General features: G+C 43.3%; 1 protein-coding gene across 7 annotated transcripts in view; it reads left to right on the forward strand.

The window, feature by feature from the left end:
- gab1 (GRB2-associated binding protein 1) overlaps nucleotides 1–21,107 on the forward strand; it is a 95,441-nt gene that overhangs the window by 50,927 nt on the left and 23,407 nt on the right. For all 7 annotated transcript variants that reach the window (XM_072678537.1, XM_072678538.1, XM_072678539.1 and 4 more), the window contains one exon: nucleotides 14,521–14,818. In XM_072678537.1, the coding sequence (XP_072534638.1) occupies nucleotides 14,521–14,818 (298 nt within the window). The remainder of the gene's footprint in view (nucleotides 1–14,520; nucleotides 14,819–21,107) is intronic.

Raw genomic sequence — 21,107 nt, forward strand, 5'->3', positions numbered from 1 at the left:
ATCACAATATGATAAAATATCGTCATCTTGCTCACCGCTGCGTATCGTGTATTGCTTTGTACTGGTATTGGAAATGCAACCCAACAGAGAATCCCAGCAATTTCTTACTATTTTCAGAGTTTAAAAAACTAAAAATTGATTAATGTAGAAAATAAATTGGCAGATTAGTTCATTAACAAGATCGTTGGCTGGAAGGAGCTCCACCTCAAATTCAGCTTTCTTATTAATTTACTTTATTTGTTTTGAAGAGAGTGACATTTGGCGAGTGAGTTCATTAAGTGTTGTTTTAAGTGTAGTAAAGCATTTGTTCAACCAAAAAATTCTTTAAAGGTCAATGAATAGTAGTAAAAAGACGAATACGAATAATGAGAGGAAGAGGACGAATAGGACAAACTGTTAAATATCTTATGCTGTGATACCATAAAACCATAGTATTGATAATGATTATGCTATTTCCCATTTCTCTGCTATTAACCCTTCATAGCCCATATTGACCCAGCTAAGACGGGTAGAGTCTTAAAAATGAAGGCGTCACAAAGGATTCTTCAAACTATGCCATAAAAAAAAAACACTCTTAGCTTCCTAACTATTCATGTTTGGAGACGCTGATGTAGAATTGTAAAGAAACCATCATGTAATGTAAAGCGTATCTATAAAGATTTATCAGTTGAAAGGTGTTTATTACAGAAAGCCGAAATAAAGTTATACAAATTCTAATAGTTTGGGAGTTTTTGGTTCTTTCTTTTCTGCTTTGTTTAATTTATAAGCGCTCCTGCACCTCTATGGTGTAAAACGTAGGTGCATGGTCACGTTACATTGCAATCGTCTGAGTGCTGTAATCTTAATGTAGAAAATCAGGAATGCTGCTCTGCAAGATTACCGGGATTGTGCAGCTTTAGGTGAAAAGCCTGTATTCTATTAAACGCTCTGTTGATCTGGCCGTCAGTGTTCTCTACGTGTTTACAGAAGGAAGCATTTGAGTGAGATTAAGGGGTTAATGACATTAACAAGTCCTATAGCTGAAGTGAACTCTCACCTGCAGCCTGGGAAACCACACTCAGCAGCACTTATAGGAAGAGAGCGAGCGAGAGAGAGCTGGTGACAAAGCAAACAAATCTTTTCCTGATTATCACTTAGCCCCAGTGTGCTCTTACGAGTTATTAAAAATCCATTTAGTGCGTAATGCCTCAGTCTCATGTGGTTAATTTAGTTGTTGGTGTGTTTTTTTTTTTTTTTTTTTTTTTGTTATTGTTGTTGAGCAGAACTCGAGAGAGAATGTTCAGGGGTTTCAGTTGTTCGTTCTTCTTTCTGCCCTCTCTGCTAGAGATAACACAGCACTGTTAAAATCAGCAATGCCGGCCGAGCAGGTGGATCAGTATCACCCACCTGAGTTTTAGTAGCAGTGAGGGATAATAAAAACTGCATTGCAGCCTGCTAAGTGCTTCACACAGTTGTGAAATAACTTGTGAAATGAATGTTACTACTGGAAATGATCCAATAACTACTGGAAACGAATTGACATTCAGTACGTCAGACATTCATTCATTCAGTAACTACTTTAAATTATTCGTTAACTACTAGAAATGACTGGAAGACTACTAGAAACTATCCAGTAACTACTAGAAATGATTGGAAAACTACTAGAAACTATCCAGTAACTACTAGAGCAGTGGTGGCTCAGCGGTTAGAGCTCCGGGCTGTCGATAACAGGGTTGTGGGTTCGATTCCCGGGCTCGGCAAGCTGCCACTGTTGGGCCCTTGAGCAAGGCCCTTTACCCTCTCTGCTCCCCGGGCGCTGGAGTTGGCTGCCCACCGCTCTGGGTGTGTGTCTGTACTCACTGCCCCTAACACATGTGTGTGAGTGTGTGTTCACTACCAGATGGGTTAAATGCGGAGGACACATTTCGCTGTACAGTCTACAGTGACAAATACATGCACCTTTACCTTTACCTTTACCTTTACTAGAAATGACTGGAAAACTACTAGAAATTATCCAGTAACTACTAGAAATGACTGGAAAACTACTAGAAATTATCCAGTAACTACTAGAAATGACTGGAAGACTACTAGAAATTATCCAGTAACTACTAGAAATGACTGGAAGACTACTAGAAATTATCCAGTAACTACTAGAAATGATTCTGTATCTGTATCTTGTGCAATAACTACTAAAAATGACCTGGTAACTGTTAGAAACAATCAAGTAACCACTAGAAATGATGTTAACTACTCAAAATTATTGAAAAACTACTAGAAATTATCCTAAAATTATCCTTAAATTACCACAGTGGTGTTCTAGCATTTAAGGGACAGCTGTTGTTGCTTTTGTTGTTGTTGGGTTTTTGTTTGTTTTTTGTCCCAAGATGATACAGAAAAGAACTCCTCATGCATTTCTAATCAGAAGGATTGATGTGTGTACTGGGTTTCTTAAGAACACTAAACACCAAATGCTAATTGTATGAAATGCAGCAGCTCAAATTCTCAGAAAGACAAGAACCAACTGTACAAATTTCCAGTATCTTTAGGATTGCTTTGTATGTCTTTTACTGGCGTCTAAATGGTTTAGTACTTTTGTACCATCTTCTTGAGAGTTTACTTGAGAGTAACTTGTGCTTTAGAATCCCCATATGTACGTTCTTAAAGTTTTAGTTATTATGCTGTACACATTTAAAAACATTTAAACTAGCTTTTAATTTGACATGCCTGTAATTAAAAAAAACAACAATAATTTTTTATTCATAATAATAATAATAATAACAACATTTTTTTTCATTCTGGCCATTCTTATTCTGTTTTAATGTATTTTACCAATTTTCTTTTTAAGTAAAACATTGCAGCTGGATTTCTGCTCTCTGTGAATAAATGCATGGCTTATTTCTGTCGGTTTACAGATTCATCAGAGTAACATTCTGCTTCTCCCTCTTTTAGAAGTTCAGCCTTGTTGTTTTGCCCCGCAGCGTTGAGTGGCGCTAAGTGGGCGCTCTAGGGTCGATATTCGCTTTACATTAGTGAAGCCATTACTGCAGAGGCCAATACTGGATGAACATACACTAACTCGCAGCTCCAGCAGCTTCTGAACAGGCGTCAGAGAAGTCGTGTTGGGATCCAGGCTGATTTTGTTTGGTGCCCTCCTGCCTGCTTGTACTGCTTATATGAAGGAGGCTCTCATTGAGCCGAGCAGTGTCCACTGTATTGCGTTGGGGATTGTCCTGTCCAGTATGATGTTGCTTAAGACCTTAATGGAGGCTTGCTGCAAGACAATTTTTAAGGTTTGGCTAATTTTAATGATATAAAACCGTGTATAAAATGAAGTAAAGTAGAATATGCGTTGCGTCTGCGCTGTCTAGGAAATAAGGACAGTTGTTGCCAGGCAGACTAGCAATCACTGCTGTCTCACAAGCTTTTCCACCCAGTCAGGAACTCAGGAGGAAGTCAGCCAATCACTGTGTGACTTAGAGCTTATGACCGTATGAGAGGGTATGACCCTGATATTTTCAGTGGTTTGCACATGCAAGGTATTTCTTTGAAGGAACCAGGTGAGAGAGGGAGAGAGCGCGAGAGAGACAGAGAATGAGGATGAACGGGTAGCAGGTGTGGCCCAGCCCAGGACTTTGCCCCAACATGTCGCACACCGCGCACACTCTGCTCACACGCCCTGTGTTTGTGTGAGTGAACGAGAAAGGTGATGACTATCCATCATCCCAGATTTCATTTTCATTTCATTTCTGAGTCTGATCTTGTTTACAGCTATTGCGTAACCCACACGCTTTTAAAGCACAGCATTAGAACCACCTGCCTAATATTGTGTAACCCCCTTCGTCCCTCCAAAACAGCTCTGAGCCGTCAAGGCATGGACTCCACAAGGTGTCCTCAGCTTTCTAAAGCCAATACGTTACCAGCAGATCCTTTACATTGCGAGGTGGGGTTCCAGTGAGCCTTGGGCACTAGAGACCGTGTTGCACTTGTTTGTCTTGATTTTGCAGGAAACAATGCATGAGCAAGTGTCCCAATACTTTTGTCCACATAGAAATTAGAGTGGTTTCCAGTGTTCTGTCCATAACTCGGCACTGTCATTATCTCATGTACTGCTGCCGCCATATGCAAAGTATTAATCTGTGCGTCTACGTTATTGAATCTCACAAGCGTCTTCCTAAGCGAACGTGCAGTGCATGTGCCTGAGCTAGCTGAGCTCTTGGCGTGTGCTGCCAGCTCTGCGAGAATTGCAGTCAACAGCAGAGCACAGAAGGCGTGGAGGACCGAGAGATGGAGATCGATGGAGATGAGATGGGATGATGTCATACAGGCTGAGGACAGAGTAGCAGGGGGAGGTGTGTTTGTGTATGTCTGTGTGTGTTTGTTCAGCTCCTGGTTGAGGAGCTGTTAGGGCCTCTATAGTGATTCCTTACCACAAAAATGACCTGACTCTGCTGGTTGGGGGAAAGCTGCTTGTTGTACAGTAACCCTTCCTCACCAAACCCAGCTCTTATTTCACATTCAGTCAACCTTTATTTAAACTCAGAATACGCTCCAGATGTCCTTCATCTTTATTGTAGCCAGTCAGTAAGTACAAAAAAAAAAGCAATGGGAAATATGGGAAACATTTCTAAGCTAGGCTGTAGTTGGACTGTAAAATAAACTAAATAAACAATATAGTCAGCGACAGTAGGCCTTTAAATAAAAAAAAATGTTAGGTGGTAAACTGTCTATACCAAATTATTAAAATAAATAGCAGGTAGGCCCGTCGTGAAATTTGTTTTACTTACTATTAGTATTTATTATACTATTTTTACACAAAATATTGTCCCAGAAACAATTGTGAAATATGTACTTTTGTCATTTTAAGACCGTCACTGATATATAATTATAATATAAATGTGTAATAAAGCAAGTAAAACTGTTTAAAGAGCAATACAGTTTTATTAATAATAGCTTGGGAAATGTGGGTTGTATTTATTTATTTATATTTATTATTATTATTATTTTTTTTTTATTATTTATTGGCAGTTTCAAAAACTATTTTTAAATGCTGTTTATTCGTTGTTTTTTTTCGTTTCTCCAACGAAAAGTACCGTTAGTCTTCACCTGTCCGCTGTGTGTGTGTGTGTGTGTGTGTGTGTGTGTGTGTGTGTGTGTGTGTGTATGAGGTGGTCATTGTTCATTGCGTGGCTGGCTAATATGTGTAATGATCATTCTCTTGTAAATAAACATGTAAGTAAACACTGTGGCCCATATCTGGTCTGCCAAAAAAATAATTGAGGTCACGTCCATATATTGTACGATAAGCCGATAGCCGTTATTGTGACGGGCCTAGTTGCAGGCTGTGCGGAGGTGGTTAGAGAGTATAGCGTGGACTGTAAATGCTGCAGTGCATCCTGTAGTAAATTCCAGCTCACTGGTGCACTGTGGCTAAAAGCAGATCGAGTACTGTTCAGTAGGTCTGTGCAATCTGAGAATGGAGACCAATCAATACTGCTGTGCCAGCTCTACTAGCCTCATCACAGTGCCCACAACCACTCAGCTTGATCATCTGAAGTTTTGTTCAGGATGTTAGAGGGTCAATTTGTGTATCTCCGCCTTCGTCGATATGTCAGCATCCCCGACGCCACGATTATAATACCAAACATGTAGACTGTGTGCCGCTAATGTGTGGTGGGCGTCTCCGTCAGCTCGGCCGAGTGTTTATAGGAGGGCTACTCACTGGGCATAGGGAGACACATGGGCATTTTAGCAGTTCCTCCATTTCTGACAGATCTGACACTTACAAATGATTCAGCTGTCAGTTTGCTTACATGTTCGCCAGCTCTGGTATCCTAGAGACCACAAATCTCAACCACGGGCCTCCTCAGTGTTCTGCCAAAGCTTCCAGTGCTAAGCCAATTGAGCTGTCATCTGTGCTATTGAAATACAGTTTAATATCCACCAATGTACAGGATTTATACTCTACAGATGGTTCAATTATTAACTAGGGAGAGGGGGGGGAAACACCAGCCAGTGGAAAATGGTGCTGTATGTAGTCTGGGTGTGGGGAAAGCAGGTGCATCTGTTTAACTACATACAGATGGTGCAGACTTCATTTTGCTGGACAGAGGAGAGCTAGACGCACACAGAATTATGAATAATTGCTCTGCATATGTCTGATAGCTGTTCAGTTTAACTAATTTCATGGAGAATTCTTTGAAATATTGATCGAATTGATTGATTGTTTTTGTTATTACTACATACTTTAGTTTTGTGTTCCTTTATCGTCTTGGCATCGTTCCAGGGTTATTTATTTGTATGTATCGTTGACTTAAGGCCATACACTGGCTAATTCTGCTGAAAGGTTGGTCAGTTCTGGCTTGCATTGGATCGGTCTGTCTTAAAGCACAGTAGATGAATCGTTTCTGCTAATCAGTGCATCAATACAGTAATCCATAGGCTAGTGAATTACTCAGTAATTGCATTGAGGAGCCTGTCCAGAAATTACTGTGCTTCTTAATATTGTCCTTTTTACATTTGTATATGTTGTGTGGTGTTGCTGTCATGCAAAAACCTTGCATCTTTTAATACCTGTATATTTTTATATCTTTAGATGGCCTTTGTCCATATTTCCTGATGAATGCTACAACATTACTTTATCTATTTTCATTAACTTGCATTAAAAATAAGATTACGTTTTTGAAGTCCTTTGAAGTTGCCGTTTTGTAGATACAAAGTTGACGAAGTTCTTGCGGGACAGTGAGGATATGAGGATATATGCATTCATGCATGTGTGTCTAAAAAAAAAATAGCCCTAAATAACTGGAGCTTGTTTTGTTTGGCTGTTGCTGTGTCGGGCAGCGTGGTTGTGTAATATTTAGGGCAGCGGTTAGAGAGGATGTGTGTGTGTGAGGACCCCATCTGCAAACCTCAGCCTTCAGCCAAAATCTTACAGGGCCTTTGCGTAATATCGCTATATGCTTTGCAGTACTGTAGCGATTTTAAAAAACACATTATTGATTCTTATTGGGTCGTTTACATGTACAGACCGGTGGCGGACAGTGGTTAATATCGTGTTATGTTTAAACCTCGACCTCTAGATAACAGTGCTGCACCGTTTTTAGCGCCCTCTGTTCTCGTGGCTCAGCGGTTAGAACTCCGGGCTGTTGGTGACAGGGTTGTGGGTTCGATACCCGGGCTCGGCAAGCTGCCACTGTTGGGCCCTTGAGGAAAGCCCTTCGCCCCTCTCTGCTCCCCGGGCGGGCCTTTTTTTTATTATTTTTTTAAAAAGGGATATATCGCTGTTTACTGTATCACAGTATATGGTGGTATGCTGAATCAGGACCCCTGTACGTATTGTATTGCCAGGTTCTTGCCAATCCACAACCCTGGTGTCGGAGCAGGATGCACAGAATGCTTAACACCCCCAAACATTTAATGAAGCTGCTCTGAAAAAAGAACCCCCCTCGTCCCTCACCCGTGGCCTCTCGCTGATTTTTCTCTCCCTTGCTAATTCCACCGCTCGGCTAAAGTGCCTGATGGCGGTGTGATTCAGTTCAGATGGCATTCCCCTTCAAGCCCAACCTCAATGGCATCTCTGTTCCGTCTGAGGCTGCGACACTGCTGTCCTCAGCTTCCGCTGAGTGGGTCACACACTACTCCTGTGTGTGTGTGTGTGTGTGTGTGTGTGTGTGTGTGTGTGGAGGGGAGACAGCTGTTGCTACGTTTGGGGAGGGCCTCTTCAACTCCGTCCCACCCCGTCCCCACTCCCACTTCATACTCGCACACATACATGCATACATGCAGGCAAGCACACACACACAGTGTGTCTTGACACTACCCTTAACTTGTTGATGTTTGAGGAGTGGATTGGAGTGGACCATCAGCCATCATGAACACGGGTTCAGCCTTCCCTCTCCTCGCCGTCCATGATCCTAAAAAGTCCTCAGAGAGATCAGTCCGCTTCTTTGGCTTTCTCGGGTGATCGGCCGGGATCGGCCCCATTGTTCTCCCGCAAACAGACCAGCTCTGTGTGCTGGGTTCTTCAGCTCAGCTCTCAGGTCAGCTCTCTCATTTCTCTGGAGAGGTCAGCCACTTTATGGACTGCTGCTGCTTCCACTGGGTCTGTATCAACCGAAGGAATGGACTAGTCATCGGTTTCAACAGGTGGCAACACACTGGCCTCTGTGCTGGTGCCTCTTTCAGGATCCAGAGCTCAAGGTAGGATTGCCAGCTGAAATAAGGCTGCCGAACTGGGGGTGTGATGTAATGATGGTAGTGATGATGATTATAAAAAATGTCCTGACCCTTCTCAGAATTGACTTTGCACTGATTTCATACTGTAGAAACAAAATGTTTACATGCTGAGGTTTTAGGCCCCTAAGCTTTGAAGAAAGTAGTGAGATCTTGTCGGTGAGCTAGTCTGAAGAACAGAGCTCGGTTCCTCCAGGTTTCTCCTGGACGCCCCCCAGTCCAGCCAGCACAGCGTGGAGGATGTGTTCAACTCCATCAGCAGCAGCAGCAGCAGCTCACCTGATTTACCATCATTAAGCCCTGATTTACCACCAAACCAGGTGTTGATCTGAGGAGAACTCTAAATAATACTAGACTCCATAAGAGAGGAGAACTTTGGAGATGTTCTAATGATGAACACAGTGGTGGAGAACCTCCACCACTTTCTGTAGGAGTGTTATTATTAGTGTTTATTCTAATATTAATATAATAAAATATTTGGACACCTGCTCATCCTGTTTCTTCTAAATTCAAGGGTGGTAGTTTATCCTGCTTCTGTTGGAGTAACTGTCTCTACTGCCCAGAGAGAAGAAGGCTTTCTACTAGATTTTGAAGGAACATTGCTGTGAACACTGGATTGCATTCAGCAACAAGAGCTTTAGTGAGGTCAGGATGTTGGGCGATCGCCACTCTACCCAAATCAAGTATGGGATGGAGCACCATCCATCATTCCGTAGAGAACACAGTTCCACTGCTCCACAGCTTTACATCCCTATATATAGCCCACACCAGGCGTTAGGCAGCATGGTGCCTGTAGGTGGATGTTTATCTGCTTCAGAGAGTCCTATTCTATTGGCAGTGGTTTTCTACAGGAACCAGACACGACATGTCTGTGCGTTTGCACATATGTGTCAGCAGTGGGTGCAACGTAAAGTAGCTGAATGCATTCGTTAGAAGGGGTGTCCACAAACATTTGGACATAGACTTTTTTTGTATATACTGTCCAGAGAGACCAGCAGTGGAGTGAACGTAAGCCCAGCACAAACAAAAGCAACAGGAGGAGACAGCAGCCATTGTGAGAGCCTGGCCTGAACTGCAGTGGACTGAAGGGCAGTTGCAGGGCAGAGGGGTTCAGTTTTCTTGCCGGAGCGGTTTCCCTGCAACCTGAGCAGTGATTATAAACGCTGAGTAAACTGAACTGAAGTAAACTCTGTGTTTGTGCGGCGCTCATGTTGCGCATGTGTGTGTGTATGTGTGTGTACGGAGGGAGACGGAGCGCCGGTATTAATTATGTAAAAGTGTGGCTGTGGGTTCTGATGTACAAGTAAGTGTGTGTGTGTGTGTGTGTGTGTGTGTGTGTGTGTGTGTGTGTGTGTGTGTGTGTGTGTGTGTGTATATGTATGCGCGCATGTGCACATGTTTGAGAGATTGCACAGATGGCAGAGAGCGGCTCGTGGCTCACTCCTCTTGTCATGCTTGGCCGTTCTCCTCCTCCGCACGAGCTCGCGCTTCTCTGGCACAGCTTAAAATGCTCAACACCTCTTTACACCCACGTGTACAACTCTTCTGGAGTACACTCAAGCCCATGATGGACTACGGTACCCATAATTCTTTAGGCCTGTCCTCTCTCAAAGTAACTCAGACTGGTATTAAACAGCATGTTTTTTTTGTTTGTTTTTTTTTCACCTAAATATTCTGCTGTTCCAGAATACAGAAACAGTTCAGGGACAAAAGTATTGGGACACCTGCTCATTCGTTGGTTCTACTGAAATCAAGGGTATTTAAAATGATCCTGCGTTTGTTGGAGTAACTTTCTCTACTGTTCAGAGAGGCTTTCTACTAGATTTTAGAGGAGAACTGCTGTGAGGGTTTGATTGCATTCAGCAACAAGAGCGTTAGTGAGGTCAGGATGTTTGCTTTATACCTCTCTAGCCCACAGCTGGCGTTAGGCAGCATGGTGCCAATAGGTTCCTGTTTACTGTCTGCTCCAGACAGTCCTATTCTATTGCCAGTACTTCTCTACAGGGACTAGACAAGCGGTCAGCGTCAGCCATGAGTGCAAGGCCCTGCCCACAGCAGGGACATGTGTAATAACCAATAAAATGGTTGTTATTTTGACTGGTTAGCTGTGTCTCCCTCACTCTCTCAACCCCCCTCCTCTCTCTCTCTCGCGCTCGCGCTCTCGCTCTCTCTCTCTCTCTCTCTCTCTCTCTCTCTCTCTCTCTCTCTCTCTCTCTCTCTCTCTCTCTCTCTCTGTAATTTGATCTCCCTCTGCCCTGCCGTTGAGTAGCAGGAGAGTCTGAGTGGTCTCTGTTTTGGTCAGACCACAACAGACCAACAAAAGCCGAGGTTTGTGAGACGCGTCCTGCTGCTGTCTTTGACTTTGGTCATGAATTTTAAGTCTTTTCCAGCTGTGATGGTTCTGAGGATGCATTTATGACTTAAGCTGCTCAAGTGGGTCCGGGAGGGACGTGATGGGCTCATGTTCACCCTTAAAATAAAGGTTCTTCAGGTGGATCTTTCAGAAATGCCATAGCAGAACCTCTTTTGGTTCCTTAAGAAGGCATGTTTTTAATAGAGATGTCAGCTTTACATCAAGTGAAGGTTCTTCAGGCTCTCAAAAGGTTCTTCTCCTTGGTAGAACCAAGAACCGTTTGTAGGACCTTTATTTTTTTAAGAGTGGGGATCTCCTGTTGAGGCCTGATGTTTTTGTATTGCTTACCATTTTTGTGTGTGAGAGTGTGTTTGTGTTGGCAGTGACTACTGTGGGACTGTAGTCGTGTGTGTATGTGTGTGTGTTGCAGTAGGGGTACCACTCAGAGAGCCAGAGATTAGCTCTGTAACAAAGAGAAGCCTGTGGATGGAAAAACAGCTGGGGGGGGCTACAGCATTGTTAATCTCTTTTGAAACCAGACGGCAGAAAAAATAAACAACAACAAAGTTTCGGCATTCCTCGCTATAGCGCAGGACTTTAATGTGAGCAGCTTGTCTGAAGCCGTTTTGCCGTTTTCCCTCAGCCGTGTTTCTCTATTGTATTCCACATCGTTACAAGGCCAGACGAGTAGCGGGCCTCTCTAGATGGCTCATGTTTAGGCCTGGCGTAATCTTCAGTACTATGTAGCAGAGCTTAATCCTCTACTCTTCTACACTGTTGAATATTGTGGTATTGGGAGGTAGGGAAGCTAATGCTAAAACACACACACACACACACACACACACACACACACACACACACACACGCACTGTATGGAAACCCAAATCACTCTCAGCACATTCATCCACTAAAAACCACTCATTACACACCAGTAGACCAACAACCACAGATACCAGTCCAGAGTGTGTACCACCACTACACACACACACACACACAGGAAGTGATTAGACTGCGGTGTCGTAAAGGAGCTGGAAGCTGATTGGTCAGGGAGGAGAGTCAGACTGGATTAGAAGATATTAAACACTGTGAAACATCATTTTAAGAAAAGTCTCGACTAAACTAAATCAGTCAGTCCAGAAAGTCTGATTATAGAAACTGATCCTGAAAATAAAGGGATTTTACTGACCCCAATAATCAGCAGCTCATCTGATCTGATCTAAACTGTGGGGCTGGATTATTAGATCAGATTGGGTCCTGATCAGCAGCAAGGGACTCTGATTGGATCGAGGGGCAAAATGACTTGATCAGGACATCCCTAAAAATACTACATCTACATGACCTGCCTTGCTTTTCTCCCCCCTGCTGCAGCAGTCAGGTTTTTATTCCTTACGAAGGTCATATGAGTGGTATTAGTAGAAGAATGAGACCACCACCACCTTCAACTTCTGCACAGAACCCATCAGCATAAGACTGAGAGAATGATAATGGCCTATTCCCAGTAAATCAAGTTCAGCCAGTTGCTAAATATAAGGGCTCACATACTTGAAATTGAACTGAATAGTAATGGATGTTTCTGAGCTTGATTACTGTATTATTATCACCTGAGTGACGAAGCCATTAGAGAGTATACAGTCAGCCTTCACCTGTGAACTTTCCTCCAGGAAAAAAACAAACAAGCGAAGGCAAGGTTGTCTCTGTGTCTCCGTTATGCTCCTGCCGGCCTTCGGCTTCATGCTGTACAGTGGAACAGGGCTGCCCTTTCCGACCGCCTTGACCTTTCCTCCTCTCTCCGCGTTGGCAGCGTGGTCCTTTGGCCTGTTGGGTTTTCTATATTCGTCTCCTCCTGTGTTCTTCTCCAGCAGGGTGGACATGGTTGTGTGTTGTGTGGATTAGGGAACGTCTGGGGAGTTCAGTGGTGCTCTCTGGACGCAGGACACAAGCTTCAAAAGGGCACAGAGAGAGCAGGAGCTTCTGTTGAGCCTGCGGTCAGTCTGGAGAAGGGCTGCATCAGAGCAACCACGCTGACCATTTCCTCTCCCCGTCTCTCTCGGTCTGCCTGCATGTCACGTTCACTCACCCTCTCGCTCGCTCTCTCACGGTCTGTCTCTTATCCTTCTCTCTGTCTGGCCGTGTTGATTTCTTATTGTCGGTCAGTGTTTCTCTCTCTCTCTCTCCCTCTCTCTCTCTCTCTCTCTCTCTCTCTCCTTGTTTCTTTCAGTCTGTCTTGTTTAGCTGTCTGTCTGTCCTATTTGGGTGGGGTTAGTTGGACATGGGGAGGTGGGGTAATGTAATTATTTCCAGAGTTTCTCAGTGATTTTAGTCCTGTGCGAATGCGCCGTTTCAGGCATTTTCACTAGGGATGCACCGATACCAGATATTCAAGTATCTACCGATACTGAGGACCGATACCAACTCTGACTTAAATACTCGATAGATTTACAGTGTTCCTCTTTTTTGTATATCTGATCCCAAATAAGATCTAATAAGCTTGAAGGAACAGTCTTTACTGGTCGAGAAACTGCACATTTTAAACTATCAGAGCTGTGAAAAATAAAAATTGCCACAATGCAGAAACGTAATCTTGCTAAGCTTCACCAAACAGCTTTAAAACTGCTGTTTAAATTCACATTTCAGAGCAGTGAAAAAATACTGCTTAAACCCAGCTTTCAGAACAAAAATAACACCACATGGAAACAGAGGGTGCTGTAAACGTCCCATTAACGTTCCATTAAACGTCTAAATAAAGGTAGTTAAATATTTGGGAATATATTTTATCATATCCTGTGGACTAACCTCACTGTTTTACTCTTCATTTACACACACAGCACTTTGCTGCCCTGCATATTTACTCCATTTTACTGGTCCTATAGTCTGGACCTTACTCACCCAGCCTTCTCTGCACCCTGTCCCGTGATTTGTCTATTGTCCTGGCACTATTGTATGTCCCATCTATTCTGCACCGGAGACTTGGTCTTACAGTGTTTGGTTGTACTGTACAACATGTATTAAATCATATAAGGACCGCGTTTAATTCAATTGAAAAAGGAAATTTCGCGGCTTAAGGAGGCATTTAGCTTCATCGTGCTTGGCACAGATACGGTCGTAGTAGTGCAAACCGCAGGTGTCGTACAGAGGGGCACGTTGTCCAAATCCAGTAGAAGAGCCAAAGGACTTCTCAGGGGTGTGGTGCTGCATGTAATGAACATGTATCTGCTAAGTTTCACTAAAACAAAATTTCTCAGATTATAAGTAGATTTTATTTGGACGTGATGGTAGCACGTAAATCGAGATGTCCTGAGCTCATAGATTTTACAGACATCCTGTAGTATTAATTAACAACTGCCTCCCCGTGTAAAACTAATCCCATCCAAAAAAAAAAGGCCTTTTGTCTGTCTCTTTCTTATGGTCTCTTTCTGTCCTCTTCTCTCTCTCCTCCTCAACTCTTCTGGACTCTGAGGCCAGACTGCAGTGAATTGCTTCTTTCTCTCAGCACTGGGTTGACCTGTACTAATGACCTGTCTGGAGCTGAAGCGTTTCACAATGCCCTTCCTATAGTTTTAACACTGGTGCTACACGGGCAGAATCTCACAGCTCCCAGTTACATAACAGCTGGTTGTTTTGCGTCTGGTTCATGACCTTCTTGACTGTAGAGCCTGTCTAGGCTTCTGTCATAGCATGCATGCCTAGATTATGAGCCACCGAGCAGCACATGTGATGGTGTTGTTGTTTTATTGTATATAATTTTAATATTGATTTAATTTAAAGAGAATTTTTTTTATTCTTTTGTTGCTTATTCATCAAACTCATAAAGTTATGTATTGTTTTCTCTGTGTGTGTGTGTGTGTGTGTGTGTGTGTGTGTGTTTCAATGGAAAAAGTAATGAAGGAAGGTAATGGTAAAAATGAAACCAGAACTCCCAACAACTTCTAATAAAACTGTGTTCTCTTTCATTGCAGGCATGGAAGAAGCGGTGGTTCGTTCTGCGCAGCGGACGGCTGACCGGAGACCCAGACGTGCTGGAGTACTACAAGAATGACCACGTGAAGAAGCCCATCCGAGTCATTGACCTGAACCTGTGCGAGCAGGTGGACGCCGGGCTCACCTTCAACAAGAAGGAGTTGGAGCACAGCTTCATCTTCGACATCAAGACCATCGACAGAGTCTTCTACCTGGTGGCTGACACCGAGGAGGAGATGAACAAGTGGGTTCGCTGCATCTGCGATATCTGTGGCTTTAACCCCACCGACTCGGACGGTATGTGCAGTTCTCCCACACAATACATCAAACTGCCATCAACATTTCACTGACCGTCATCGGGCAGAAAGCACTGCTATTTAAATGTGAAGAAAAGTTTCTTAACAGAAACATGGTGGTCTAGTATGTTTAATAAGAGTAATGTATGCTATAGCTGTTGGATTATTGGTCCACCAAGCACTTTGTTAGCATCTATGTGCTGATACTGGGTAGGCCCTTACTTTGCTCTCAAAACAGCTTCAGTTCTTTGTGGCGTGAATTTCACAAGAAAGAAGGAGGCATTCCTTGGAGATACTGATCCACGTTGATCATGATGGTATTTCAGGAGTGCTTTCATGCAAATTTCCCAATCTCCCACATCCCAAAGATGAGTAAACTGTGGTGAACTGTGGTCATGAAGGGATGAACATGGTCCGCAACGGTACTCAAATAGGCCGCGGCTTTCAAGCAACGATCGATTGGTATTAAAGCCCCAAATTGTACCAAGAAAACGTTCCTCACACCGTTACACCACCAGCCTGGACTGTTGACACCAGTTAGGTTGGGTTAATGGATACAAGGCGTTGGTGACACTCCAGCTTTGGTGTACCTGTGCCCATTGCAGTCTCAGCTTTCTGTTCTTGGCTTACAGAAGTGGAACGCAGCTTTGCTGTCTGCGGTTGTAGCCCATCCTCCTCAATATTACTTGGGATGCTTTTCTGAGCTACTGTAGCGTTTCTGTCAGCTCAAACCAGTCTGACCGTTGTTTGGTGACCTCTCATTAATAAGCTGCTTTCTGCAGCTTCTTCACTTCCACTTACTGAAGTGTTTTCTTTATTAATCTCTAGATTGAGATGAACATTTTTAGAAATGCTCAACCCTCTATTGGCACCAACAATCATACAAGGCCCAAAATCACGGAGATCACCCCTATTTTCCCAGTTTTAATGGTCGATGTGAACATTACCTGAAGCTGCTGGCGGGAATCTGCATGCTTTTCTGTGTTACGCTGCTGCTGTACGATTGGCTGATTGAGTAATTGCATGAATAGTAAGAGTACATGAATTTTTTTACTGAGTGTATAATACTGTTTGGGCTGGTGCTACTGGTTATCAGAATCCTTAGATCCTTATAATTGGTCTGTAGCTTTAAGAGAGAGTTTGGTGAGGCATAGTGACTCATTGTATTATGATCCTACATACTTACATTTGCAATGTGCATGCATATACATACAAATAAGCAATATTTGAGGCCTAATCAGCAGCTGCATGTTTTGCGCTAATACGTCAAATATCTCCCTTCATATACAGTATGTAGTAAAGCACTATCTGGACTGGTTACAAGCTGCCCGAAATGCTCAGCGGAACAGATTTGTTGTCAGAAATTGTCAAAAGAACAATCGGCGCTTCTGTTTCCATTGCCTGGACCAAATTGAGCCAAACCACATCAGCTGTACTCCAAAATGAATACGAACGTGTTTCATTTCTCTCCTTCACTGAGGCTGCTTCCTTCTTCCTCCCCAGGCCCAGCAGCTCTAATGAGCCGCTGATGATATTACTGACAGCTCAGGTTACCCCTGATCACTTTAATTGAAACATTGTGCGCAGCTAAGCGTGTTTAATAAGGTTTCTAGAGCGTAATGAGGTGTACGGTACTGTGTGTGCTCTGTTTTGGAGCCCTGTACGAGTGACACAGTAATGTGTGCTGATTGACGCGTGATTTAAAGTGAATGCAGAGGCGACTCTTGTTTATTTTAGACAATGCTAGGTCATTGCTCATCAAGAAAAATGCAGAATTGCTGACTTGTTGCCGTATGTTAAGTTAAAATGTGGTTAAAATGCTTGTTGCCGTTACGCAGAACGCCGACATGCTTTAGGGCTGTTTTATTGAACTTTATTGTAATTAAAAACCTGCCAGATGAAGTGCTGCAGATTGCAGGCCAACTGTAAATACCTTTTTTCTTTTTTGACCACCCACACAGATGATTATTTTCGGTAATTACAGTTCAGCCATAGACAGAACTGTTAATGAATAAAGGGGTTTGAATAAAAGACTGAAGACTCACGCAGATGAAGATTCAGATCAGTTCCCTTTGTTTTCTCCTTGACTGCTTGATTTGTTTATTTATTGGTGTTAACAAATCGAGGGAGGTGTAATATGATCTTAATTGGCCGTGTTGGACGTTCTGCTGAACTTCATAATTAGCTGTTGTCAGGTGTGCAACTAAAACAGCCATAACCTTTAAGGGCTAAAATCCAATGTGTGGCTTCTCCAGCATTTTGGAGAATTAACATTAGTCGCCTTCTTCAGTTTTCCACCAATCTGAAATTGTGAAAACTAAAGGTAATTGGTGCTTTAAGATGACAGTAATGAGTTTATAGCTAATCAATAAATGCATTACCATAAACGACAGTTTTTACGCCTGGTTAAATCGGACTGTGGTTAGATTTGTGGTTAGAGGTGTGAATACACTAATCGGCCTTGGATATGGATCGCCCTTGAGAAGAGGTGGTCTTGGTCTGGTACCAAACAAGCTCTGTAGCCGTTTGTTTGTGGTGAGAACGTGATCCGACCACGATCCGACCCAACGATCAGTTGCACTCCGCAAGACTGAGCTAAACGACTCCTGTTGGCTGCTATAACTATAACTATAGGTTTAAAAAAAACTAAGAAAAATCTGGTTTCTGTGGAGTCAAACTGTTGCTTCTTACCCCTATTCATACCAGCAACTAGGTTTATTATAATAATACAGAAACACTGTAGAACTTAAAGAGCTTAGTTTTTAAAGATTGTCAAACTGTGACAGAATTATTTGCATGTAATCTTCATGATTTTTTTGGTACAATAAAATACGGATTTCTAAATTAAAAAAAAAGATAATTTACTTACTTAACTTTATATTTTTTTTATTTTTTTTTGGCAAAGCTCAGAGCCTGCAAACACCAGTGGGTTAGAGATGTATAGAGGTTTGGGAGAAATACTGTGTTTTGCAGGCAGTGACATGCTGGTTTAGGTAAGGCCAGTCTGGGACCTCCTACCTGGCCCCTCACACACTAAGTTTTTGTCACAGAAGTCATAGAAGAACCATTTTTGGACCTTGTTTAGAGAAAAAAAAGTTCACACACTCACACACACACTCACACACACACTCACTCACACACTCACTCACACACTCACTCACACACTCACTCACTCACACACTCACTCACTCACTCACTCACTCACTCACACACACACACACACACACACACACACACACACATCACTACCACACATTATAGAACCTGAAGTGGTTCTTCTATGGTAAAGAACCATTTGCAGCACCTTTATTTGTAAGCGTGCAACCCCAACCCCAACCCCGGTATCAGGGCCTCAGCTGGGTCGGACTCAACTAGGCTGGTCACCGGCCTGGGGCTTGTAGCGTGGTGCCGTTAACTCTGTGGAGTGGGCGGTGGGAAGACAAACACGAAGGGGGATTTTCCCAGTGCCGAGATGAATCAGCAGCACTGCCTGACAAACAAGAGGGAGGAGGGGGAGAGGGAACGAGTGAGGGAGGGAAGTGGAGAGAGCGGGAGAGATCCTCCTGACTCAGTCAGCCTTGAGCCGCCTGCACTTAGAGAGCGAAGTCAAAGACTTTGAGTGAGTGAGTGGGTGCTCAGGAGAGTGTGTGCGCACGCGTTTGTGAATAGCTGTAAAAGCATGCGAGTGTTGAATAGCAAGCCTAATATAAAACGCATGCCCTCAGAGAGGGAGAGAGAGAGAGAAGAACACAGACCTTGAGGAGAAGCTCTTGTGAGCGCTGTGGAAATCAAATTTCATATAAATGGTCATAGATCAGCAGAAGCTGGTTTATGAGCTAGAAATTCAAAAGCAACGATGGTAACTGTGCTGCCCAAAGACTCTGCCGACCGGTGCGTCCACACATGATCTTAATGCATGTAGTGTCACCTAAAACCCTGCAGCCAGCTCGTCTCTGCTGAATACCTGTCTAACAGTGTTCAACAGCATTGCTCTGGGTTCATTCAGTAATTTCATTTAGAGTTAGGTTAGGTTAGGTTGTCCTCTGTTTGTGGAGGTCTACACACCCGCATCGTCCTTCAGAAGCATGACCCCACTGCAGGTCTTACTTTTACACTGTCTCTGATTGATACAGTCAACTATCAGCGTTGGTTTAGGACAGATGTGTATTTACAAATTCTGTCCAGTGCATCCATTAATTGTTCTGTATTTAATTGCTAAAATGAATATTTGGAAAATAATGCTAATGTAGTCTGGACTTTACATTACATTTAAGGCATTTAGCAGACGCTCTTCTCCAGAGCGACTTACAAAAGTGCTTTACTATTTACCCAAGAAAAACCTCAGCTAGTTAGAATAGACTAATACTTCAAAGATCCTCTAAGCTTTAGACTCTACTAAACACAAGTCAATAAGGAGACCACTCTGCTATTCGCCCAAGTGCTCTCAGAAGAGGAGGGTCTTCAGTCTGGGTTTGAGGACAGCGAGCGTTGGACTCTGCTGTTCGGACACCCAGGGGAAGCTCGTTCCACCACTTCAGTGCAAGACAGAAAAAAGTCTGGACGCTCGTCTTCTGTGGATTTTGAGGGATGGTGGGTCGAGCCGAGCCGTGCTTGAAGCTGGAAGGGCTCTTGGTGCAGATCGGCTTTTGACCATTGCCATCAAGTACAGAGGGGCTGGTCCAGTCTGGGCTTTGTAGACCAGAGTCAGGGTTCTGAATCTGATGACCTGGGCAGCAGCTACAGGAAGCCAGTGAAGAGAGAACGCAGCAGTGGAGAGACATGGCTGAATTTAGGAACATTGAAGACGACCCGTGCCGCTGCATTCTGGATGAGTTGCAGGGGTCTGATGGTGCGCAGAGGGAGACCAGCCAGAAGAGAGCTGCAGTAGTCAAGTCTTGAAGTGAGGAGAGACTGAACGAGCACCTGGGCGACTCTCTAGAGAGGAAGGGTCGAATTCTCTGGATGTTGTACAGGAGAAATCTGCAGAACTGAGTTACGTTTACAACATGACCTGAGAACAATAACTGATCATCCATGACTACACCAAGGCTTCCAGCTTCTGTAGATGGAGTGGTCGCATGTTTCTTCTTCAACCCTCTGGAGTCTACGAACACACCGGCACATCAAATGTGATGATTCATGTCTCTGTTAATATCTTTGTGACAATCCTGACTCTGTAGATCCCGCCCCGTCCGTCCCATTGCATTGCCAGATGGCACACGACTCACATCCGGAGTTACGAGTCTGTGAAGATGGGTCAAGATGCTTATCTCTGCCTCTCGCCAGATTTCATTGGTAGATTTGTGTGTCCGCTATATTTTATGTAAAACCGACCAGTGGACTTTCAGTCATTCGTCTCCTTCGCTCTCGCCATTCATATTCCATTTTATTCAAACATTCTTTGAATGATATTCTTTAGACTCTGGTAAGCCCGTTTTAGGCATGAATCTTAGGTTTAGGGTCAGAGTGTCTTCTTACGCAGTGTAACAGGTCACATGGGGTTTCTTTATAGAGAGAGCTGAGATTGTTCTGAACTTATATCTTATATCCAAGAGCCTCTAAAGGTGAATTTAAGACGATATGCAAAGAAGGGGTTCATGTATATATTGGGGCTCAACCAGTGGTGAGAGCTGAGATTTTAGAGGGCTTAATTCAATTATTTGGATTACTCGATGATCAGCTGCAGTTCAGATTCAGCCTGAATTGCTATGTTCAGTTGAACAGGAGGAGCCTCATATGGGCTTCCAGCAGATGTATAGCTGGGTTCTGGTGTTGCCTATTAATATTTACAAATGAGCTACAGTAGACATTCTTATTTTTGTAAATGTTTTTGTATGCGAGTAATTTCTGGTAATAATAAGAGTACTGTCTCAAAGTGTACTGTCTAATCCACAGTCGGGCGACAGGCGGGTGGTGTAATACGCAAGCTTGTCCCCAAGACGAGCACAAGCCCAATTGCCTCAAAGTTGAAAAAGTTAGTTAGTCCCACGTGAGGAGCCAAGTAACACCATTAATAATAGTTGTCCCCGAACAAGACCTCTAACTCTACTAACTCTAACTCTACATTCTCCTAAATTAATTCAGATGCAAGTTGCCTTGAATAAGAGTGTCAGCCGAATGTGAACGCAAGTGATCTTCTGTCTGCTCCGTAAAATGTGGGGCAGTGTGGTCAGTTTGTCATTTTCAATGTCAAATACCCTGTATTGTGCTGGATATTAGAATCTTAAATCAACATGATGAGCACTTGTGTCTTAAAATAGCAACTGTAATTGGGAGAATGGCATCTCTGT

The sequence above is a fragment of the Salminus brasiliensis genome, chromosome 4 (genome assembly GCF_030463535.1).
Source record: "Salminus brasiliensis chromosome 4, fSalBra1.hap2, whole genome shotgun sequence".
In the NCBI taxonomy this organism is placed as follows: Eukaryota; Metazoa; Chordata; class Actinopteri; order Characiformes; family Bryconidae; genus Salminus; species Salminus brasiliensis.